Source organism: Nyctereutes procyonoides, unplaced genomic scaffold, assembly GCF_905146905.1.
Source record: "Nyctereutes procyonoides isolate TBG_1078 unplaced genomic scaffold, NYPRO_anot_genome, whole genome shotgun sequence".
Classification (NCBI taxonomy): domain Eukaryota; kingdom Metazoa; phylum Chordata; class Mammalia; order Carnivora; family Canidae; genus Nyctereutes; species Nyctereutes procyonoides.
This window is the reverse complement of record NW_026575030.1, coordinates 631,877-656,728: the sequence shown is the minus strand read 5'-3', so window position 1 is coordinate 656,728 and position 24,852 is coordinate 631,877. Positions and strand designations below refer to the sequence as shown.

At 34.5% G+C, this 24,852-nt stretch overlaps 1 protein-coding gene across 2 annotated transcripts in view; it reads right to left on the bottom strand.

The window, feature by feature from the left end:
* ZRANB3 (zinc finger RANBP2-type containing 3) overlaps window positions 1-24,852 on the bottom strand; it is a 313,553-nt gene that overhangs the window by 185,187 nt on the left and 103,514 nt on the right. For both annotated transcript variants that reach the window (XM_055316358.1, XM_055316357.1), the window contains one exon: window positions 13,655-13,673. In XM_055316358.1, the coding sequence (XP_055172333.1) occupies window positions 13,655-13,673 (19 nt within the window). The remainder of the gene's footprint in view (window positions 1-13,654; window positions 13,674-24,852) is intronic.

Sequence of the window (24,852 nt, the reverse complement as noted above, 5' to 3'; positions counted from 1 at the left end):
CTGTGTGTGTGTGTCTCTCTCATGAATAAATAAATAAAATATTTTAAAAAAAGAAAAGAAAAATCTGCAGCCAAAAATACTCTATCCAGTCGGGCTATCATTCAAAATAGAGTGATAAAGAATTTCCCAAACAAAAACTAAAGGAGCTCATGGCCACTAAACCAACACTGCAAGAAATATTACAGAGTCATTGAGTGAAAAGGAGAGACCAAAAGTGTCAGTATATTAGAAGGAAACACTAAAAAATCAGTCAAGGAACTCACAAAAAAAAAGCCTATAAAACATAATAACATACTAAAATGTGAGAAGGAGGTAAGCAAAGAATGAGTTGAAACTTAATCATCATCTCAATATAGTCATCTCTACACATAAGAGGTTACATACAAACCTAATGGTAACTCTATATTGAAAACCAGGACACCTGGGTGGCTCAGCCAGCTAAGCGTCCAACTCCTGATTTCAGTTCAGGTCATGATCTAAGTGTCATAGGATTAAACCCTGCATCAGGCTCCATGCTCAGTGAGGAGTCTGCTTGAGATTCTCTCTATCCGTCTCTCTCCCCCGTCCCTGCCACTCTAGCACTCTCTCTCTCAAGTAAATAATCTTAAAAAAAGAAAACCACTAAGATATATGCAAAGAATAAAGAGAAAGATATTACTAAAAAAATCAGCAAAGCATGGAAGAGTAAAGATAAGAAAGGATCAGAGAAAACCAGAAACAACCAGAAAATAATAAAATGGCAATAAATATATATCTATCAATAATTACTTTGAATGTAAATGGAGTGACCAATCAAAAGACACTGGGTGACAGAATTGATAAAAAAAAAAAACAAGACCCATCTATATGCTGCCTACAAGAGACACATTTTGGATCTAAAGACACCAGCAGATTCAAAGTGAGAGGACAGAGAAATATCTATCACAGAAATGGGTGTCAAAAGAAAGCCAGAGTAGCAATACTTATATTGGACAAGTAAACATTAAAATAAAGACTATAACAAGAGATAAAGAATGACACTATCTCATAATAAAGAGGGCTTACCAACAAGAAGACACGAAATTGTAAATATTTAGACACCCAACATAGGATCACCCAAATGCATAAAACAGTTAGTAATAAAGGAACTAATTGATAATAATACACTAATACTAGGGCTTTAACGCCTCACTTACCTCAACGGACAGATCACCTAAACAGAAAATCAACAAGGAAACAATGGCTGCGAATCACACACTGGAAAAAATGGATTTCACTTTTATATTTATATACTCAGAACACTACATTCTAAAACAGTAGAATATTCCTTTCCATGTACCACAGAACAGTCTCTAGAATAGATCACATATTAGCCCACAATGAAATCTCAATAAATTCAAGCAGATTGAAATTATACAATGTATTTTTCTGACCATAACAACTATGAAACTTTTATGTATATTCAGAATTATTGTCAAATTCCCCATGCAGCTGTGCCCTCTTTGGACTTTCAAATTCTGGGGAACTTTCCTAACATATTAGAAAAAGAAAAGTAGGGACACCTGGGTGGCTCAGCAGTTGAGCATCTGCCTTCAGCTCAGGGCATGATCCTGGGTCTGGGGGTTGAGTCCTGCGTCAGGCTCCCTTGGGGGAGCCCTCTTCTCCCTCTGCCTATGTCTCTGCTTCTGCCTCTGCATCCCTCATGAATAAATAAATAAAATCTTAAAAAAAAAAGAAGGAAATTAAATTAGGGTGTGATATTTAACTACTCTTCTGATTTTAAATAGCTTCTATTAAATACAAACATTCCATTTAGTAAAAACTGGTAAGACAGGAATGTTTGCAACATTCTCCCTATAATGTACTTGGAAGTGTTAATGTATAAAAGTGCCTTAAGTTTCTATAATAGAAGCAGCCTTTCAAATGCTTATATGGATTGGAAACATTTAATTCTAGAAAGATGTTTTGTGTCTGATTGTATCTGGGTAGGGATTAACTCCCCATTTTTGACATCTCTGCTTTTCAATTTGATTTTTTTCCAAATTATTGAGAGAACCCTGTAATAACCCAGCTGTATGAAAGAGCAAGAGCCCTGAACAAAATTATATAAGCTTCCAAAGAAATTAGGGTAAACTTCTTTAAAATTGAAAATGCAATCAATTGTATTCGTACTTTGCTAGTGTCCTAGATAAAAAAATTTCAGACTAAAAAAAAAAAAATCAGACTAAAAGATGACTTAAAGGAAAGCAAAAAAGAGTCTATACTAGTTTTTTTTTTTAATAAAGTGTATTAAAATATCCCCTAACCCCAAAACCCACTTAAAGGAATCTTTTCTCCTTTACCTCTATATGTCTATAATAAGTGAAGGTGGATAGTAGTAGGCTGTGTACCTGATTTAAAGTACTAATGGGCACCGGGTGGCTCAGTGGTTGAGCATCTGCCTTTGGCTCAGGTCGTGATCCCTGAGTAGAGATCCCTCATTGGGCTCCCTGCAGGCAGCCTGCTACTCTGCCTATGTCTCTGCCTCTCTCTCTATCTCTTATGAATAAATAAATAAAATCTTTTTAAAAAAAAGTAAAGTACTGATGACTAGTAGACAGTATATCCCTCTCATCCAAATAAAGCAATATTACTTGATGAGTTCCAATGGGTTTCAAGTCAATGACAACAAAAACATTAATAAGACAAAAGAAGTTCCTCTCATTCATTCATTCATTCATTCATTCATAAGGCATTAATAGCAAATCTACTCCCCAGTTATTAAGTAGACATGGCTTGAGTCCTAGGAGTTCCCATCTATGGGAGAGAAATAGGTGAGTACAGAATATAATTCAAACTATAGTAGAAATACTAACACGGAGAAACCAAAAGGCAACAAGGATGGTGATATAGAAGAAGAGATATCTGAAGAGTGCTTTGAAAGGTTATTTTGTTGATAGACTTGAGGAAAGAGTGAGATATAGAAGGAAAAATATTCATCAAAAAACCCAGCATATATAAAGTTATCACAGCCTAAAAAAGTCATCATGTTCAGGAATAGAAGAAAAATGGGAAAGGAATATCTGAGATATATTCCTCTGTTTCTTAGGTAAGTAATCTCATAAGAAAAGTATTATTCTCTACTTTATACAAGAAAACAGCCCCAAAGAGATCATCCTGTCCAATATGGCACTGACAATAAGTGGTAGAGATTGTAGTAAGTAGAGAATAGAGACATGGAAGTGTAGTAAGTAAAGAGATGGAAATGTCACTAGAATTTCCTCTGGAGAAGAACAGAAAAGAATGGAGGGGATAAATAATGGTTAGCTTGTGAAGCAAAGGAAAGGAAATCATCAATAAAATGAAAAAGGCAACATAATAAATGGTAGAAAGTATATGCAAATCATATATATGTTAAAGAGTTAATATCCTAACATATATAAAGAACTCATACAATTCAATAGCAAACAAATAAACTATTTAGAAATTGGGCAGAGGGTTTGAACAGACATTTTCCCAGAGAAGACATACAGATGGCCAACAGGTACATGAAAAGGCACAAAACTAATCACCAGGGACATTCAAATCAAAACCACAATGAGATATTACTTCACACTTGTTAGAATGGCTATTACCAAAAATATAAGAAATAGTGTTGGTGAGGATGTAGAAAAATGGGAACCCCTGTGCACTGTTGGTGGGAATATATTTGGTGCAGCCACCATGGAAAACAGTATGGAACTTCCTCAAAAAATTAAAAATTAGGGGTGCTTGGGTGGCTCAGTCAGTTAAGCATCCAACTCTTGATTCTGGCTTTGGTCACAATCTCAGGGTAATGAGATTGAGCCCTATGCTGGGCTCCTCAGTGGTGAGTCTGCTGGAGATTTCTCTCCCTCTCCCTCTACACTTCTCCCCTCTCATGCTCTCTCTAAAAATAAATAAATCTATAAAAAAATTAAAAGTAACTATTGTATGATCCAGCAATTCCATTTCTGTGCTTTTATGCAAAGGGAACTTAAACACCAATTCAAAAGAATATATGCACCCCCTTATTCATTGCAGCATTAATTATAATAGTCAAGACATGAAGGCAATGTAAGTGTACATCGGTGAATAAATGGATAGAGAAAATATTAACACACACAGTGGAATATTATTAAGCCATAAAAAGGAAGGAATTCTCACCACTTCCAACATGGTTAGACCCTGAGGGAATTATGCTGACTGAAATAAGAGAGAGAAAAACAAATACCATACGATCTCTCTTATATGTGCAATCTAAACAAAACAAAACAAAAAACCAAAAGTATCTAAGCTCATAGATACAAAAAAGACACTGGTTGTTGCCAAAGATTGTGGGGTGGGCAAAATGGGTAAAGAGAAAAAAATGGGTAAAGAGGATCAAAGGTACAAAATTCCAGTTATCAAATAAACAAATAATGGGGATATAACTTACAGTATGGTGACTATCATTAATAATAGTATATTACATATTAGAAAGCTGCTAAGAAAGTAGATCTTAAACGTTCTCATCACAAGAAAAAAAATTTGGGGACACCTGGGTGGCTCAGCAATTGAGAGTCTGCCTTTGGCTTAGGGCGTGATCCCAGGTCCGGGGATCGAGTCCTGCATTGGGCTTCCTTGCATGGAGCCTGCTTCTCCCTCTGCCTGTATCTCTGCCTCTCTCTCTATGTGTCTCTTATGAATAAATAAATAAAATCTTTAAGAAATTTTTTAAAAAGACAAGAAAAAAATTAACTATGTATGGTGATAGATGTTAATTGATTGTGGTAATTATGTTATAATATCTGTAAATATCAAATCATGTTATATATCTGAAACTAATACAATATTATATGTCAAATATACATCAATTTAAAAAAAGAAAAAATACTGATGAAATTAAAGATATTCTAAATAAATGGAGAAATATTCTATGTTTAGAGACTTAAGACTCAACATTGTTAAGGTTTTTTCCACATTTGACTATAGTTCTATAATTTCTTCCCAACTGGATCTATAAATTCAATGTAATACCAATCAAAATTGTAGTAAACTATTTTGTAAAGAATGGGAAACTGATTGTAAAATCATTTGGAAAGGCAAAGGACCCAGAGAGCCAAGAGAGTACTGAAAAGGATGAAGAAAAAGTGACGATACACATTATCCAATTTCAAGATCTATTACAAGGTTACAGTAATCAAGACAGTGTGGTATTGGTTAAAGTATAGACACTGATCAATGGAACAAGAGAGAGCACCCAGAAAAAGACCCATACAAATAAAAGTCAATTGATCTTTGGCAAAGAAGCAAGGCAATCCAATGGAGAAAAGGTAGTCTTTTCAAAAAATAGTACTGGAACAAATGGATATCCATATGCAAAAGGGAAAAAAAGAATCTAAGACTCAGACCTTACTTTCCAAAAATATTAACTGTAAATGGACCTGTAAGTGTAATGCAAAAGTACAGAACCCCTAAAAAATAATATAGAAGAAAATCTAGGTAACATTGGATTTGACAGTGAGATAGAAGACCAAAATGAAAATCAATGAGAAAAAACTGATAAGGTAGACTTAAAATTAAAAACTTCAGCTCTGTGAAAGACACTTTTAAGAGAATGAAAAGACAAGTGACAAACTGGGAGAAAATATATGGAAAACAGGTATCTGAAAAAGGACTTGTACCTAAAATAGACAAAGAACTCTTAAAACTCAATAAAAAAAGGGGGGGGGGAACAATCCAGTTTTAAAAATGTGGAAAAGAAACCACCAAAAGATATAAATATGTATATACAGATGCCATATGAATATACAAAAGGATGCTCAACATCACATCATTAAAAATCACAAATGAAAAGGAGACCCTACTACACCTAGTAGAATGGCTAAAACTAAAAAAAATTAAACTTGACAGTATCAACTATTAGTAAGGTTCCCGGGCAAGAGCATTCATTCATTGCTAGTAGAAATACAAAATAGTACAGCTACTCTGGAAGAGAGTTTGACAGCCTCTGACAAAAATGAATGTAGTCTTACTATATATTATGGGTTCAACTGTGTGCCCCACAAAAGGTACACTGAAGTCCTAACATCCCAGGACTTTAGGATATGACCTTATTTGGATATAGGGCTGTTGCACATGTAATTAGTTAAGATGATGTCATACTGGAGAAAGTGAATGCTTAATCCAATCTGACCGGTATTCTTTTAAAAGGAAAAGAGACATAAACAGGGAGAACAGAATGTGAAGATAGGGGCAGTTTCTATTAGCCCAGAAACACCAAGGATTGATAGCCATCACTTGAAACTAGAAGAGAAGCATCACACATATTCTCCCTCAGAGCCCTCAGGAGGAACCAAACCTCCTGACACATTGATTTCAGATTTCTAGCTTCCAGAATTGTGAGAGGATTAAATTTCTGTTGTTTTAAGCCACAGAGCCTGTGAAACTTCCTTACAGCAGTTCTAGGAGACTAACTAAACTATATAATCTAGTGATTGCAGCCCTAGGTAACTACTCAACTAATTTAAAAACTCATTCAAACAAAAATCTACATGTGAACAGTAACAGCAGCCTTAATAATTGTCAAAGACTGGAAGCAACTAAGATATCATTTTATCTTGGTGACTGAAAAAACAAACTGTACACATTCATATAATATGTAGTTCAATCATAAAAAGAAAAAGCTATCGAGCCACAAAAGGACATGGATGAATCTTAAATGCATACAGTTAGTGAAGAAAACCAGTCTGAAAAAGCAGTGAACTCCTTCCAATTATATGACATTCTTAAAAAGGCAAAACAATAGTCATTAAACATATGAGTAGCTGTCTGGGGTATTGGTTTGGGAGGAATTAAATAAGTGAAGCACAGACAATTGTTTAAGGCAGTAGAATTATTCTATATGATACCATAATGGTGAATACAAGACACCAAACATTTGTAAAAATTCCCAGAACTATAAATTACAAAGAGTAAACTTTAATGTCCACAAATATTTAAAAAATAAATTAGGTGGTTAGGGGATCCCATGATGGAATGCAGAATGTAATAAAAGAATTTAAATGTATCATTAATAAATGAAACAATCTCACTGAAGGAAGTAAAGGAATAAGATGCTAAGTAATTTTAAAATTAAGTGGAATCTGTAAAAATAATGCCAAAAGGAACTGTACATAAGCACTGTACTCTATTTGACAATTTTCTTTCACACAGCTAACAATACTGAAACCATCATACAGGTATACTGGAAGTGAACAATTAAGTAAATGGATGACACATGGTGGGAGCCAGGATTCTTACTGTTCAAATGGGAGGTTATAGATAAGCAAGCAGAAGAGGCTAGAATTATCTATACGGTAATCAATTAGAGTTGGAGATGTAAGTATAAACAGATGGTTACATATAAATAATATTTGTAAGTATGTGTATGCATGTGTGTATATACACACACACATTTCTCCTTGCTCTATCAGCTGAGAGGATCTATAGGAAATGACACCCAGTAGATACGAATACACACCTAACCTCTTAGATTCTGGTTCTAATATTATTCTTTAACAAAAAGAAACCATAATTTCTTGGAGAAATGGTTGATTCTAGTACTGTGGTAAGAAATATGTAAGATGAGCCTGGAATATTTTGTATTATTAAAAAGTAAGAAAATGCTAAAAATATACAACAAAACCCCAAAACAGACAAACAAAACAGCCCACAATGAAGGGAGTTGTCAAAAGGACACAGGAGTAAATTGAAAGAGCTCCCCCTGGCCAAAGCTAGAACAATCTAAGCAACAACAACAAAAAATAATAAAGTAGCAGTGGATAATAACCCAAAACATAAAAATAAATATCCAAGACTCCATATTGATATAAACAAATGATAAAATGAATGCATGAATGAACGAATTCCAAAAAGTTTGTGTATTTACTCTGCCTTTAAGGGAATGGAGTATAACTCCCTGTTCCTTCATTATGGGCTGCATATAATTACTTTCTTTTAAATAATATAGTATGAAAAGGGAGGAAAAAATAGTAACTTTACAGTGGAGAAATCTGACAAACACTATATCAAGACAAGTGATTTACACCTATGGTGAAAAAGTCATACTGATGTCATGTACCCTTGATCTGACATGATGACAATAGCACTTTACTCCTGTGGTCTTCCTCCCCAAAACACATTACCCTAGTGTGATTATGAGGAAAACATAGGACAAATACCAATTAAGGGTCATTCTATAAAATATTAAACCATTAATTCTAAAAGAATGTCTTCAAAAACAAGAAAAGTCTGAGAAACTGTCACAACCCTCAGATGCGTAAATAAACATGACTACAGAATATTAGGGAAAAACCGAGAAAACCTATATAAAATATGGTCATTAGTTAGCCATAATACATTAATATTGGTTCATTAATGAAGACACCTATTCCATACTAATCTAAGACATTAATAGGGGACTGGATATGGGGTACACAAGAACTCTCTGTATCATCTTTATAATAATCCTATAAATTTAAAACCTAAATAATTCTAAAAATCTAAAGTAAAAGATCATTTTTAAAAGGACATTAAAAATATAATAAGGCTAGCCTTAGAAATAAGGGAAGGAAAAAAACAGGCAAATGATACTGAATTAAAGGAATACAGATAGTCTCACTAGCACAAAATTTTTACACCACCACTCTTATTCTAACATTCAGCTTCATTCATTTGAGCACCGTATCCTGCAGATTCTTTTGTCCTCAAGAATCCTGCTGCTAAATATAAAAAGTCTGGCACCTAGAGACTAGGTATAGAATAGTAATTGTTAGAGAGACATGGGAGCTGGATTACTTTAGGTCAAATATTTCAGCTGCTAGCACATACTGGCTGCATGTTCTTTAACAATTTGCTTAACCTCTTTGTTTTGTGTGTGTTTTAAGATTTATTTATTTATTTATTCATAGAGACACCCAGAGAGAGAGAGGCAGAGACACAGGCAGAGGGAGAAGCAGGCTCCATGCAGGGAACCCGACGTGGGACTTGATCCCGGGTCTCCAGGATCACACCCTGGGCTGAAGGCGGCGCTAAACTGCTGAGCCACCCGGTCTTCCAGCTTAACCTCTTTGTACCTCAGCTTCCTCATTTATAAAATGAGAATAATAATAATACTACCCCAAAGGGTTGTGAGACTGAAGTAAATTAACACATGCTAAGATTACAACAGAACCTGGCACATAGATATTAAAGTGTTAACTATTTAACTAGTTCATTCATTCAACAAAAAATGGATCAATGACACACGAAGGCTATAAATCTGAAACAGTAAGGGCTCAAGGAGAGAGTGTAATTCAGCCTGGGCCTGGTAAAGGTAATCTAAGATTTGTAGATACCAGTAAAACAAAATTGCCATCTCAGCTCACTTTGTCAAATGTGAGTAGGCTATGCAAAAGGAAAACTAAAATTCTTCATGCCTATTTTAATTTCTTAGTCCTCAAATCTATAAAGTTAATCTTGGGAGAATACATATCACAATATTAATTTTCAGGTCTTTTGAACAAAAATAACCTTCCAAAGGGGTCTATTACTGTTTCCGCACACCTACACTTTTCTGCCTGCAGAGAAACTGACAAGGGTTTTCAAACATAACTTCAGCCTACAGAAGTACTTCTACCAGCATGGAACAGGTCCCACAGTCTCTCCCCTCCAAACCTCTCTTCCAGAGAAGCACCCTGACCCAAAGAAAGTATAGGGCCTTTGTTCCAAATATTTATCTATTAATGTGCCCCAAAGTAGCCACAAAGTAAGGGGAAATCAAGTAGTTCAGCCTTAATAAATAGTTTCCTTTTCTTTTGAAAAGGGAAGGAAGTAATACTTTATTTGGTATAATCCCCCCCCCCCACTTCAAATGTTTTCTCAAGTAATAGGAAGGAGGAAACTTTTTAAAAAGTGTGTGTGTGTGTGTGTGTGTGTGTGTGTGTGTGTGTGTGTTTGGATGGGGGACTAAAATAAAGTACTAACAAAAAAATGTTACATAAGATGAAAGTAGGAATTTTTTGGCTTTCATAATAGATACTGTAAAGACAGAATCCATGTACTGAAACTTCTGTCCATTATGACATAATATTAGGCTACTATGTAAATCCATGATATTAATCCCATCTTCTTAAGTAAAAATGAACATTGCAAAATTTTCTAACTACTGTGTTTCTACAGAGAACAACAATTTTTCAATACTTGAAAATAAGGTAGGAAATGTATAGGTTTAATATTTTTCTGCATGTATATCCTATTAAATTCCTTGGTTTGTGTTAATGTGAAACTATTTGTCACATTTACAACTGTTTTCTTTAAGAAGGCTCCATGCTCAGTACGGAGCCCAACACAGGGCTTGAACTCCCGGGCCTGATATCAAGACCCAAGCCAAGATCAAGAGTTGGATGCTTAACAGACTTAGCCACCCAGGTGCCCCTCCTTTTACAACTTTTTAATGAATAAACATTTTCAATAATTTTCAACTGAAGAACAAGGGCAAAGTGGTTTACAAGGAATTATTAAGAAACAAAGTAACAGTGCAACAGCCTGAGTGTAGACTATGGTCTGAATCCCATTATTTATGTAATACAAATTCATAGTTTCTGTATATTCACTACACAGTCCTGGAAACAGCATTCAATTGCATTAAACCAAGGGGTGGGTGGGACAGGAAGTAATTAAAGTAGTTTAAGCTATGTTTGTAAAGTTCAGTTTATTAAACGTTGCAGCTTTGTTGTTCTTTAAAACTTAGTTTTATAATTGAAACACACAATGATTATATAGTTAGAATTAAACAGAACTTGTCATCATTCCAACTTAAAGTTAATGATTACCTTATATACAGTAGATAGATTATATAAGTTCACAAGGAAGGACTACATTAGAGAAAAACCTAATAGTGGAATAATACTAGAAGAGGGAGTAATATCAGTTAAAAAAGTCATTTGTTTCTAGAGCTAGAGAGGAAAGATCACAGTAGACAGCTAAATTACAGAATACTCCAAGTGGGTATTCAAGCATCTAAAAAAAAAGGAGGTTCAATAACAGATATAAAATTGCCCTCCTAAGGCTTTTAGCTGTTTGATGAGTCAAATATTTATCATATCAAAACATACTTTTTGATTGACAAAATCAGAGAATTGACCTCCAAATTATAAACTGTATTTCCCTCTCTGAGTTGACTACTACTTTGTGATAAGATAAAAAAAAAGAGAGAGAGAGAGAGAGAGAGAACAGTATTAGGAAACAGAATGAAGGTCAAACCAGAGGTTATATAATTTACATATATACAAGTTCTACTTCAACACTTCTAATTACTTTCATCCAGACTAGTTTAGTAAGATTCCATAAAAATGGCATTTTAGTTCTACTGGTAATAGAGGATGTTAGAGGTTGTGAGCTGTGATTTTACATTTGTGCATCACACTATTGGAAATTCTTTTTTCATAATTAACATCATTGATAGGATTTAACATAATAACCCTGTAAAGTCAAATAGGTGCAAAAGAATGAGTCTTTAAAATGTGGGTGAAAAGAGGGAAGTGATTATGATGGACACAAAGTGCAGTTTTCTTTAAAGTGGTGAGGAAATATTAAATAATTATTTTAAATTTATTAAATTAAGAAATAAGAATGCTGTTGAAAGAACGGGGCTGAAATCACTCAAAATGTGACAAGTGCTATGTAATTATAAATAGTAAGAGACGATGAAAAGCAGTTGGTATATGAAAAACTCTTACTGGCTATAGGCTCATCATGAACTCCAAACAATCCTTAGTCTAATGTTAACTGAAGACAGGAGTTGCTTAATGAAAGGTTAAGAAGGCTTAAGGTGCCAATCAAGTGTTCATTTCAATCCATGCACAATTCCATAGATTTAAGGCCCATTCCAATGTCTCTATGATGTCTATGTGACACCAAAATGAAGAACAAGGTAGCAATGATACAACACAGCTGCCAAGATTTTCCCAACCAATCACTTGTAGAGAGATTATCAAGATGGTTGTTACCTGATATAATATAATCTCGGACATCAAACTGGTCTGCTTTATTCTTATTCACTTTTTTAAGATTTTATTTATTTATTCATGAGAGACACACATAGAGAGAGGCAGAGAACCACGCAGAGGGAGAAGCAGGCTTTCTACAGAGGCCCATGTGGGAGTTGATCCAGGATCCTGGGATCATGACCTGAGCTGAGGGTAGACGCTCAACCACTGAACCGACCAGGCGTCCTCAAACTGGTCTGTTTTAAAAACCGATATTGGAGGTGTCTGGTTGGCTCAGTCGGTTGAGCACTGGACTCTTGGTTTCCGCTCAGGCTGTAACCTCAGGTTGTGGATGGTGCCCCACATTAGGCTCCGTGCTCATCGAGGAGTCTGTTTCACATTCTCTCTCCATCTCCTACCCTGTGTGCTCCTCCCCCTGCTCTTGTGCATACCCCCGAATAAATAAAAAAAAATTTAAATGGACGACCATTAAAAACATACACACATCTATACATGTATCACACATATATTTTATACATTATATAAAGCAGTTATGCCTAGTTTTGAGGTTTTGAAGGATGAGTTTATGTTCCTATTTGGTGAAAACAATCAGGGATTAAAAAGGTGAGCCTCTTTTAGTCACTTTAGACTCATAAATTTATTAATTTATGAAGAGGCTTTTGGAATTCATCCTGTTCTAAAAGAGAAATTGCTGTCATTTCCCAAATGTCTACGTCCTATCCTAATTACACTGTTGAAGTTCTTCATAGGCAATGACTATGTTTCTAAGTATAACATCTAAAGAAATGCCTATAGGATAAAGAGTTAAGCTAAAAACTTAGGTAATTATTAATTAGCATAAATCAAGAAACCCTTTATCAAACCTTTCTGCATAGCACTCATGTTCATGGAACACTGTAATTCATTTCTTCCCTAAAGCGATTGTGGAGATAAGCCATTGGTGAGTCTATATATAACTAAAGTGAAGACAGTTAGGAGAATCTCTAATAATTCCAATTATATTTTTTTTAAAACTCAGTATCTTTTCTTCCTTTCTAATATATTTTTAAACGTTTTGTTGTTACTTTTAAAGGCATCATGAAAACAGCAACACATTTCTCAAACTGAATAAAAATTAGAATTTTATTGATGTACACTACTGAGAATGTAAAAAGTATCATAGTTTATATAACAAGAACATTTCAGTGAGAAAACATGAATATTATATATAAGTACATGGTACAGTAATATATCAAATTGTTTAGTGATAATAAAATACCACTTTAATATTGTTTCACACTCATATGAATTAACAATAACTTTTACAGCAAATGTTTAAAAATTCAACTTTTAAGAAGTATTATGACAAGTAGAAAATGAGTTCAGTTTTATTTGGGGCAGAATTTTAAAGCACATTCATACTTTCTCTGCCAATGACATAAAATTTTGGATCACTAAATGTTAATTCTAACATGTTTCAAGTACACATCTTGCATGCAAGTGTGTGTATCTGTGCATGCACAAACACATACACAACATATTCATCCTCATTTTCATTCTCTTTATCCCCTCTACTTCTCTCTATATATATACATACAGTCATATGGAAAGACACAGTAATGGTAAGTAACACACTAAAAATTGGTTGTGGAATTTTATAAAAGACATAAAAATCATGAAACACTTACTTCATCAGCCACCATACACCTGGAAAAAAATAAAAATAAAACCAAGTTAATATTTTAATGGTCAAAGTCAGCCATTTTAAAAGTTTTGATTCAGTGGCTTGCCACAAAACAGTTTACAAATGTTAAAGTACTGAGCCAGAGAGAGGTGTTTACAAATGTGCATGAGAACATGAGCCAACGCTGATTTTATAAAACTCTCTAGGTACCAATGGCATATGGGTCTGCAAGAGGGTGAGTTTCAGAAATATTCCTCGTGCCCACTTGTGGAGATAGTTATAACGGCCCTTCAAAACTGAGATCAAAATGACAAGTGATTATACCAATGACTTCCCTCCTTACCAATAAATCTTAAAATCCGTCTTCTAGAAATTAGAAGAAAGCTGTATTAAAGCGTAAGGAAATAAATCTCAGCCAATATTAGCAAGTTATCCCTATATTATAAATGCTAAGCCTATTTTTGAGCTGAATTTTGGTTTCTACTAATATTTGGCTAAATTTTATCTTCTGTCTTCTTTCTTATTCACCTATAGTATAGTAAATTTTATCCACTGAAAATTGAAGATAGGGGGGCATAAGCTGAAAAAGCAGAGAGCAAAAACAAATAGGAGGTGTGGTCAGGATTATGAGAGGTCCCTTAGAAATACTGAATACATCATTTAGGAAAAGGCAATCTTGTAACTAAGGGGATCTCCAGGCAATCTAAAAAACACTAGAATATTAGCATTAGACAAGAATAAAGTCCTTATTTCCATTCTTTTCTTCCTTTATTCCTGATGGCCTTAACATTACACAATTTTATGATTCTTTTAAAATAAAATAGAAGTTATGAATTTGGTAATAAATACACTATCGAAGGATAAGTTACAAGTAAAATGGAATTTCAATTTTAGGAAAGAAGGTTACATAATGAGTATTTTTAGAGAAAAATAAAATATAAATACTTGAAATTTAAAACACATTCAAAAATAAAGTATATTACATGTTTTGCAAACAAGTCTAAAAAGTAAAACACAAAACACAGTAATTTGAAAAACTTAATTTATTTCCAGAAAGACTCACATGCATACTTATTTTTTCTTTTTAAAATGTAACTCAAATTTGGTAAAGATGTCACTTGAAGTGTATATATTATTTATTAAGTGTCTACTGTGTAGTCTAAGTTCTAGGGATATAGCAGTGAATTACAAAGTTCTTTCTTCATAGAGGGTGACTGGAAGAAGACAACAAATAAGCATATGGCTCAAGTGCTGTTAGGTGCTAGTAAAATAAAATAAAAAGAAACTAATTTAAACAGGGTAAGGTGGAATAGGCAACGTAGAAAAGGATCTGTTCTACAGAATGGTAGGAAACAGTCTTTATGACAAGGCAATATGAACAGATTTAAGCAAGACATAATTTTAAAAAAATTTATTTAAATTCAATTTAATGAACATTTAGTGTATTATTAATTTCAGGGGGTAGAATTTAATGATTCATCAGTTGCATATAACACCCAGTGCTCTCTTTAATGCCCATTAACCAATTACCCCATACTGTCACACACCTCCCTCCAGCAACCCTCAATCTATTTCCTAGAGTTAAGAGTCTCATGGTTTGATTCTCTCTCAATTTGCATCGTATTTTTGTTTCTTTCCCTTTCTCTATGTTCAACTGTTTTGCTTCTTAAATTCCACAAGAGAAATCATATGGTATCTGTCCTTCTCTGACTGACTTATTTCACTTAGCATATTCCCGCTAGTTCCATTCATGTCATTGCAAATGGCAAGATTTCATTCTTTTTGATGGCTGAGTAGTATTCCATTGTGTGTTATGTTTCTGTGTGTGTGTGTGCGCGCGCGCACGTGCGCACCACATTTTCTTTAGCCACTCATCTGTCAATACATATTTGGGCTCTTTCCATACTTTAGTTATTGTAGATATCGCTGCTATAAACATTGGGGTGCAGGTGCCCCTTTGAATCACTGTTTATATCCCTTAGAAAAATACCTAACAGTGCAATTTCTGGGTCATAGGATCGTTCTATTTTTAACTTTTTTGAGGAACCTCCACACTGTTTTCCAGAGTGACTGCACCAGTTTACATTCCCACTAACAGTGTAAAAGGGTTCTCCTTTCTCTACATCCTTGCCAACATCTGTTGTTTCCTGAGTTGTTCATTTTAGCCATTCTGACCGGTGTGAGGTGGTATCTCATTGTGGTTTCGATTTCTATTTTCCCTGATGCCGAGTGATGTCAAGCATTTTTTCATGGGTCTGTTGGCCACTTCTAAGTCTTCTCTGGAGAAATGTCTGTTCATGTGAGCAAGACACAAATTTAATGAGGAAGGGAATCATGAGAAAATATGAAGAAGAGTATTCTTAAAGTGATCAGCAAGAGCAAGGGCCCTGAGATAAAATGGTTATGATGTAATTAAGAAGGAAAAAGAAAACTAATGTAAATAATGTGCACTAAATCATGAAACTGGTAGAAAATAAGGTTGGAAGGCAGCTGGGAGAGTCTAATGGCATGGAGAACCTCATAAGCAATTGTATGGAGTTTGGATTTTCTTCAAATTCTTTGGAGGGAAGCAACATTTTATATTTTAAAAAGATAACTCTGGCTTATAGGGAGTAAACTGTAGAGGGCAAGAGCAGAAGCGTGAAGAATAGTAAGGAGGCACCTGCAGTAGACCAGGAGGAAAACAACAATGCACAGAATGAGGGGTAGAGGTGGAGGTGGTAAGAAGTAGTCAGCTTAGGCACATTTTGAAAGTATAGCTAATAGGATTTGTGGATTAACTGAGATGTGGATGTAAAAATAAAAGAGAAGTCAAGAATGAATTGTAAGTGACACCTGGGTGGCTCAGTCAGTAAAGCACCTGCCTTCGGCTTGGGTCATGATCCTGAAACCCTGAGATCAAACCCCACATCAGGCTGCCTGCTTTGTGGGGAGTCTGCTTCTTCCTTTCCCTCTGATCCTCATCCCTGCTCATGCATGTTCTTGCAAATAAATAAATATATTTTTTAAAAAGAATGAATTCTAAGATACTGGCTTAAGAAATTAAGCATAAAAAATGGTAAGATGTCATTCACTGAAATAAGTAAAACTCAGGAGAAGTAGGTTTGGTGATGACAAGCACTGGACATGCAATCTTTGTAATATCCCTTAGATTACCAAGTTGAACTGTTATACAGGTAACTAGATATGTGCATGAGGGGAATGGTAAGGACTGGAGATATAATAAATTTGAGAGATACCAGAATGTAAATGGCATTGGAATGAGTGAGGATCTAAAGTATTCTGAAACACGATAACTTGAATGTGACTTGTTCCTCTCTACGCCAACTCCAAGTTCCTAAACTTTCTGAAGTTAAACAGGTGCTGAGACTTGCAGGCAATGTTGTGTCTTAAGGCTCTAGTGAGGTAAACATCAGAACAAACATTATATCGCTTAGAAAACTGGTATGCAGTTACATTGTTCCATGGGTGGCTGGCAAACTGAAAAGCAGCATCAGTGGAATAATTTGGCTTCTAGGTATCTGAAGACCCCAACGGTAAGACTATCTCCAATGTCTTTGAATATGCTGTATTTTCCTATATGACACAGATGAGTCTTCCCTACTTTAGAACTAGGACAGCTCAATTAGATCAGAGAGCACCAGGTTTCCTTTAGGTATCTCTAGTGGGCGAACTTACACCTCAGGCACTATATCTATTCTGAACTCTGGGATTCCTGCAGTTTAGGACAATTCAACAATCAGACATGATTTTCAATGAGCCATCACAGAAAAACAACTGACCATGTGAGAGGCTCCAACACTTGAAAAAACAGAGTAAGACTGAATAATCAGAGCATGATTCTACTAAAATAGGAAGTGCTAGAAAACAAGCACCTGCACTAAAACTGTTAGAGCATTTAAGTAATTTCTAACACACACACACACACACACACACACACACACACAAGCTTAAAACTATGACTTTCAAACTAAAATAAGCACATGATTTTTTAAAAAAAGATCATTATTGATACCTAATTAAATAGATGGGAAGATGAAGTACAAAGATTATCTCAAAATACAGAGCAAAGAATGAAGTAAATGTTAATAGTCACAAAAAAGAAAAATTACTTGAAGGATAGACCCAGAAAATTAATTTGTGAAAAATAGGTGTTCAAAGGAGAAAAGACACAATGTGAAAGACAGGTAACAATTAAGTAAATAATAAAATTCTCCAGGTTGAAAATACAACTAATTGGAAAGAGTAACTTTCAGGCTGGATTGAAAAGACAAATATCTATTCATATCCTTAAAAAATCATTAGTCTAAAGAGTAAGAAAAAAACTTTTAAGTGTTCAGACAGAAAAAACAACTATCCATAAATGGAAAAACCAGGATTGGCATTGAGCTTATCATCATCAACACTAGAAGCTAAAAAATGATGGAGGAGGATCCAGACTACTTGAACAGAACACAGAGCTCATGAATCTATCCAAGATACCTATTATTTGTAAGCGAGAGCAAAAAGATATTTGAGGCCAACCAATATCGCCAATATTATAAAACACAAGTAAACCATAGGAGGAAAAATAGTTTAAAAAATAACCAAAGGACAAACATTATATGTTCTCATTCATTTGGGGAATATAAATAATAGTGAAAGGGAATATAAGGGAAGGGAGAAGAAATGAGTAGGAAATATCAGAAAGGGAGACATACATAAAGACTCCTAACTCTGGGAAACAAACTAGGGGTGGTGGAAGGGGAGGAGGGCGGGGGGTGGGGGTGAATGGGTGACGGGCACTGAGGGGGGGCACTTGACGGGATGAGCACTGGGTGTTATTCTGTATGTTGGCAAATTGAACACCAATAAAAAATAAATTTATTATATAAAAAAATAAAATAAAATTTTGAGAAACTTAAAAAAAATAACCAAACTGTAAACACCTTAACACAGACTCAAGACAGAAGATAAAAGGAAAATCCAGTCAGCAATGAAGCTTAATATGCATGAGGTTAATGGATAATGTATATTGTACATGAGGACTCTAGAAGCAGAAGGGGCATATTCTGAAAATTTGTAAGTGAAAAATTAAAGAGAGGTAATAAATGAGAGGGGGTACTAAAACTACTCTAAAGCAGACCACCAAACAGATTATTTTTAAAGTCAGGAGACTAAATGAAATCACCTAAAGGGTAAGAGTATAGGGAGAAGAAAAGAGAGCTATGACTGACCCCTGCAGCACTCCAACAAGTAGGGGTACAAAGAGGAGAAGAACCCAACAAAAAGGACTGAGAAGGAGTGTACAGTAAAGTAAAAACATACAAAAGGAATGTGATCCCCTAGAAGCCAAATAAAGACTTTTTTTTTTTGAGAAGCAGAGAATGAATAACTATAGTAAATGTTCCCTAAAAAAAATCTAGTAAAATGATGTCTGAGAATTGACCATGTGACTTGGGAAGAGACCATTCATAACTCTGACAAGAGCAACTTTCATAAAATGGTAGGAGACAAAGCCTCCCTTGAGTGGGTTCAAGAGAGAACAGAAAGAAGGGAAGGGAGAGAGTAAATAAAGATTACTGTTACAAGGAAGTATCCTGTACAGGGAAGCAGATAAACAAGGTAGTACTTGGCAGGAAAACTAGGGTACAGAGAAGATTTTTTTTTTTTAAAGATAGAATAGTATAAAGCTCAATAAATATCTTATTGATCCAATGAGTGAAATATCTAGCAGGAAATATATAGATCAGGAACTAAGGAATCAAGTCAAGACCATAAATAAAAATGAGAAAGTAGCTATGCATGAAGATGATCATAGAAGAAACAGAAGTGAATGGGGTTCTCATTTGTAAACTATAAAAAGATAGGGAGAAATTTTTCATGGTTAGAACCTAGGAAACATTCTCATTTACAAAAAAGGGGGGAGGGGAGGAAGAAAAGTATTCAAAGGGAACAAGGATCAAAATCTAAGAAGCCAAAAAAAAAAAAAAAATTAAAGAAGCCTAGGGGAAATACATTCACAACAGAGTAAATGGGTTGAGTACCCAAATGCCACAAAAATGTTGCAAAGGATGAAGGCTAAAAAGCCGTCATAAAAAGTTACCAGGAGCTCACTTGTAAGCATTATGTAAAAGTGGTTAAGAAGATGGTGGGCAGTAAAAGATGGAGTCAACAGATACAAGAGTAATCAAAAAGAACCTCTAAAAATAGGGCAGTCGCTATAGAACATTTAGTACACGTTGGAAACTTTAAGAGTTAGCAAGGAGTCAGTAGTGTGAAAGAAAACAAGGAAGCTGACTGTTGGAGACCTAATCATGCTACAATAAAATTTTTTTTTGTTACAATAATTTAAAAAGGGAAAATATGGCCAATACAATTTCTCTCTTCATAGAAATTTTACACATTTGATCGAAACTGAAGTCTACTTTGTAATCAAAAGACTACTCCTCACCACAGTTATCCATAGAAATAAAAATAGCTTTTTCTTCCATTGGGAAATGGCAAACACAATATGAGTTACAGGGACTTTAACCTACAGCTAAAAAGAAAACTTCCTTCTTTAAAGAGTATCTATTGTATTTGCTAAGCCTGGTTTTGTGGGCCAACAGCTAAATAATTCTATCTGAATTTTAAAAGCAGTTCAGTTTTCCAATGTTACAAAAAAAAATATTCTTTGTTCCAAATTCATGTTAATTGCTTGAATTATAATTTATCCAGCTTGGCTACAGACATCAAAAAGCAACTTTTCATTTCACTGAGTTGTTTCCAAAACCTTGAGGCTCCTTACATTAATCATCCACTTACAGTATCAAGACATATATTCCAGTGTTTGCAGCAGCCATATCTTTGGATGCACATGCTCAGTGTTTGCTATTTTTAACCCAAATTTTCATACAGCTAGAAGAGAGAAAGCTAAACAGCATCATATTTTTCTGAGAATCATTTAACACACCAGCTAAATTTCTAATCTAAAGCTCACAGAACTGAACAATTTGTGTTTAACTCAAAGCTTTTCTCCAATTTCTTTATATTATAAAACCCACCTTTTTAATATAACACCCCTATTTCTTGGATATATCATGTCTGTAAAAAGAAAACAGCAAAAGAATATTTTGGTAACACTGCAGAAGAACAGCAAGAGAATATTTTGGTAACACAATTCGGTGAGGTGAACACATTTAAAATGAATATGTAAGATAAAGTTTGGAATCATAAGTACAAAATTCAGGACTTTGTACTTGAACACAAGATCTGCTTAGTCAATTACCATGCATGCTTTGGCCTCAGAAGTGGGCTGAAATTTCCTCTGGGAAAATATTAGCCTTCTAGGAAGGCTCTCTTAGGAAGAGTTAGTTGATCAACCATTTATATACTAAACCATATTATATACCATGCTACCCTTTAATACGCTTTAGTACTGACCAGTGCTAACAATGTAACTGCACATACAACTGTACATACTCTCCCCAAAGACAAAGCTACAGTATTTATGGGTTCAGAAGATCAAATCATAATACTTGGGATGCCTAGGTGGCTCAGCGGTAGAGCATCTGCCTTCGGCTCAGGGCATGATCCTGGAGTCCCAGGATCAAGTCCTGCATTGGGCTGCCTGCAAGGAGCTTCCTTCTCCCTCTGCCTCTCTCTGTGTGTCTCTCATGAATAAATAAAATCTTTAAAAAAAAAGTCATAATACTTTTTCCAGCCATTGCAATGTCTCAAAATACTTCCCTCTATTACTACTAAAGTTCAACATAATAAGATGAACTTTATTTTGTTTAGCTTTAATATTATTTATTTTTTGAACAGGGGATACATCCAAGAGGTACAAAAGTGGAAAGTCTCTCACCAATCTCTATTTCTCAAGGGTGTCCCAGATATTAGCTGCTCTAAAGGTGACAAAGTTACCAATTGTTTGTGTAGTCTTTTAGAAATATTCTCTGTTTAAGTATGTGTATATGTACATATACATATACATCAAATAACATTAGAGTTAACCCTCCCTGATCTTGTATAAAATCCCAGAAATGTACAATATAGCATGCAACATGACGAAAAAGAAAACACTGAGATTGAAATATTTTTTTTTAAATCCTTGTTTCCAGTGCTTTGGAAAAGTACATATAGTCAGGAAACCTTCAGGTTTACCTCTCTTCTAGCTTGGCCTCTTCATAGATGTCTGGTATAGAACAATCATTTGATGGAAAAGCTCTCTTGGGCTTCCCAGATGCTCCTGATTCTCCTCCTAGCTCTCATCTGTCTCTTTCCTCCATGCTCCCACCTCTACCCACCCTGTTCAGTGTTCAGCTTTTATAGTCATATTCTCTTTGTGTTCTACCTCTATTCCTAAGGCTATCATCCATTCACCTAGTTTTAAGTGCCACCCATACGAGTCCTAAATCTGTACCAAAGGCTTTAAGCATATGCTCCAGATTCATGTTCAAAACCTTTATGTAAGCAATTTTTTTCCTTGGTGCTCTGAGGTTATTATAATATACTATGCATGTTAATATCTGAAACTAAAGTTAAGTGAGCCCTAGACATAATAAAATACAATAAAAATTGTTAAAGGAGTTATTTAAACAATTGATCTGAGTCTGTGATTCTTATCCTGGGGCCAGAAATTTCTGTTTAAAATTAAAATTACAAAACAACAGTATTTATTTTGGTTGCATGTCAAGACAGTCTGCTGAATTTCTGTAAAAGCTTAAAGCAGTGCTTTTATTTGCAAGTATATGGTTAAATATATCCTAGACCTCTATATCCAGCTTCTTAGTCTCATCTATTTTATGAAATGACTAAGGCAAGTAGGCTGAGCTGTGATCAAATGAGGTAAGAGAGCACTTTGTAAATGGAAAGATACCATAAAAACTTTATTGTTGTTTTGCTGGTGATGATAAGTTCTATTCAACAAATAATTATGTTCACTGTCAGTAACTAAATACTGGCAATGGATCTAGGGGAGTTACAGAGGACAGTAGTTTCAAATCTAACACTTAAAAACAGATGGAAATGTGACTGACTTTAAAAACTGGTTTTATAAACAATGCTTCCTTTAGGATGCAATGCAAGAACAGAAACTCAAAATGGCTTAATCACTAAAAATAATTAATATATCACATGCATGAATAAGAAATTCAAGAATGGGATGGTTCCACAGTGGTTCATTGCAGAGCCCACTCAAGTCACCTTTTTATTCTATCATTCTAAGTAGCTCCAGACAATTAATTCATCCTTAGCCACCAACGTTCAGAAGCACAGGGAAAGTGTACTTCAAGAATTCTAAGTCTGTTAATACGGAAGGAAGAGGAGACAGACCTTAGGCGAAGCAACCGACATCTGCTACATTTATTATGACTTTGAAAACCAAGTTAAATGATATTCAGTGTTTTGTTTTCTTTTAGTTCTTTTTACCCATTATAAAACACAAGTCCTCCAGAAAGGGCATAAAATGTCCTGAGAGATGTGGGGTAATATGAACATGTCCTTTATATAAACCAAAAACCAAGTAAGTTTTTAAAAATAATTGCTTATTCTGTTCGTGAGCATTAAAAAAAATTAAACTAGTCCCTAATGCTTGATAATATCTTGAAAATACTATGCTTCATTAGTCTGACTTCATTAGCACAAATTGCCCCATAACTTTTACTAATAAGAGCAAAATGGGAAAAAAAAATCTCTGCATCCGCCTAGATTTTTTTTTAAAAAAAGGGGTGTAGCAGCTGTTTTGAGAGAATTATTATTGTTTTTAGGATGTATAATAATTCCCACTGGGTCATTATAGCATATACTAGCTTTTACACAATTATTTATTCTTGTTTATAAAACTTCAGGTCAAAAAAGTTGATTATTCCTAGAGCAATTAGTAGAAGATTTTTAGAGCTTAATTAGACAGTAACATTCATTAGAATATATTAGAGTTACAAACGAAATATAGTTTATATTTAAAAAAAAAACCTAAGGAGTAAGTCAAGTCTGCTTGATTTATTCTAAAGTGATTTTAAAGGTAAAAGAATGATTCATAGTTTCAAAATTGCTTTGTTAATAAAGATATTTGCATCAGTGATACTTAAATGTTGACAGGTAGATAGAGAAATAAGTCAAATAATTTATTACAAATGGAGAGCCTCTCTCAGAATATAATAGAATACTAACCTTTATTTATGAATTTCTTTTTTGTCTGGTTTTGGATTTATTGAATTATACATTAATAAAACCTGAAAACATTTCAAAAATGAGAACACATTTACGAACCTAAGAATAAATCACAAAATAAAAACAACTCAATTTTCTATCTATCATATATTGTCTCAATTTACTATGATATTGTTTCAATTCACTTTTTTAATGATAGAAAATTGGGCCCGCTTGACATAATAAAAAGCCAAATCATAATGGCTAAAACATATAGGATTATTTTCTACCTCACCCACCACTACATTCTCTTCCTTAACAGGAAGTTTCAAGTTAAGTAAGTCCATACTGGAGCAGCAACCAAGTACCAGAGTCACCTCTACAGTCTTCTTGTTCTCTCCTTGCAGGCAGGTCAAAAGATAGTTGGTACAGTTCCAGGTTTGGCATCGATGTTTGATACCAGAAGAAAGGAAGGGGACAAAAGCAAACAAGCTGACTCTACCTTACAAGCTTTCCCAGAATCACCATCCAGTGACTTCTACTGGTATCTCATTGGCCACTCTATATCACATAACTACTCCTAGTCAAAATGGAGTTTCGAAAAAAGTGTTTCAGTAGTCACATGCCCCACTCCCAGGGCTTTATTTGTGAAGGAAAAGGGAAAAAAGGAATTTAAATGAGAAAGCAACCCCTGGCTCTGCCACAAATTTCTAGGTCAATTTTAAATAACAGTGATTTGTAAACACTGTAGCCTCTATCCCATACAGATCAAGTCAGCTCTGACGTTTTATTGAAATCTGTATCAAATAGGTATATGACTATGGCTATACTCAAGAAGAAAAGAAGTTCTTCATTTCATTCTGACCATCACATCTATTGATAATAAAAGTTAAAGTTTGAATCTAGAAAAACCAGTTCTCTTATTACTATGACACTCTGCAATGCACGTACTCCTCTGTGTTTCAGGTGGTATCTCAATTATTTCATTTTCTCTATTCCAACTATTGTTAAAACCTCTTCTCATTCAGCATTCCACAATAACAAGTATTTAGCATGAGTGTGTGCCAGAGTAAAGATGCTGTATTCAAT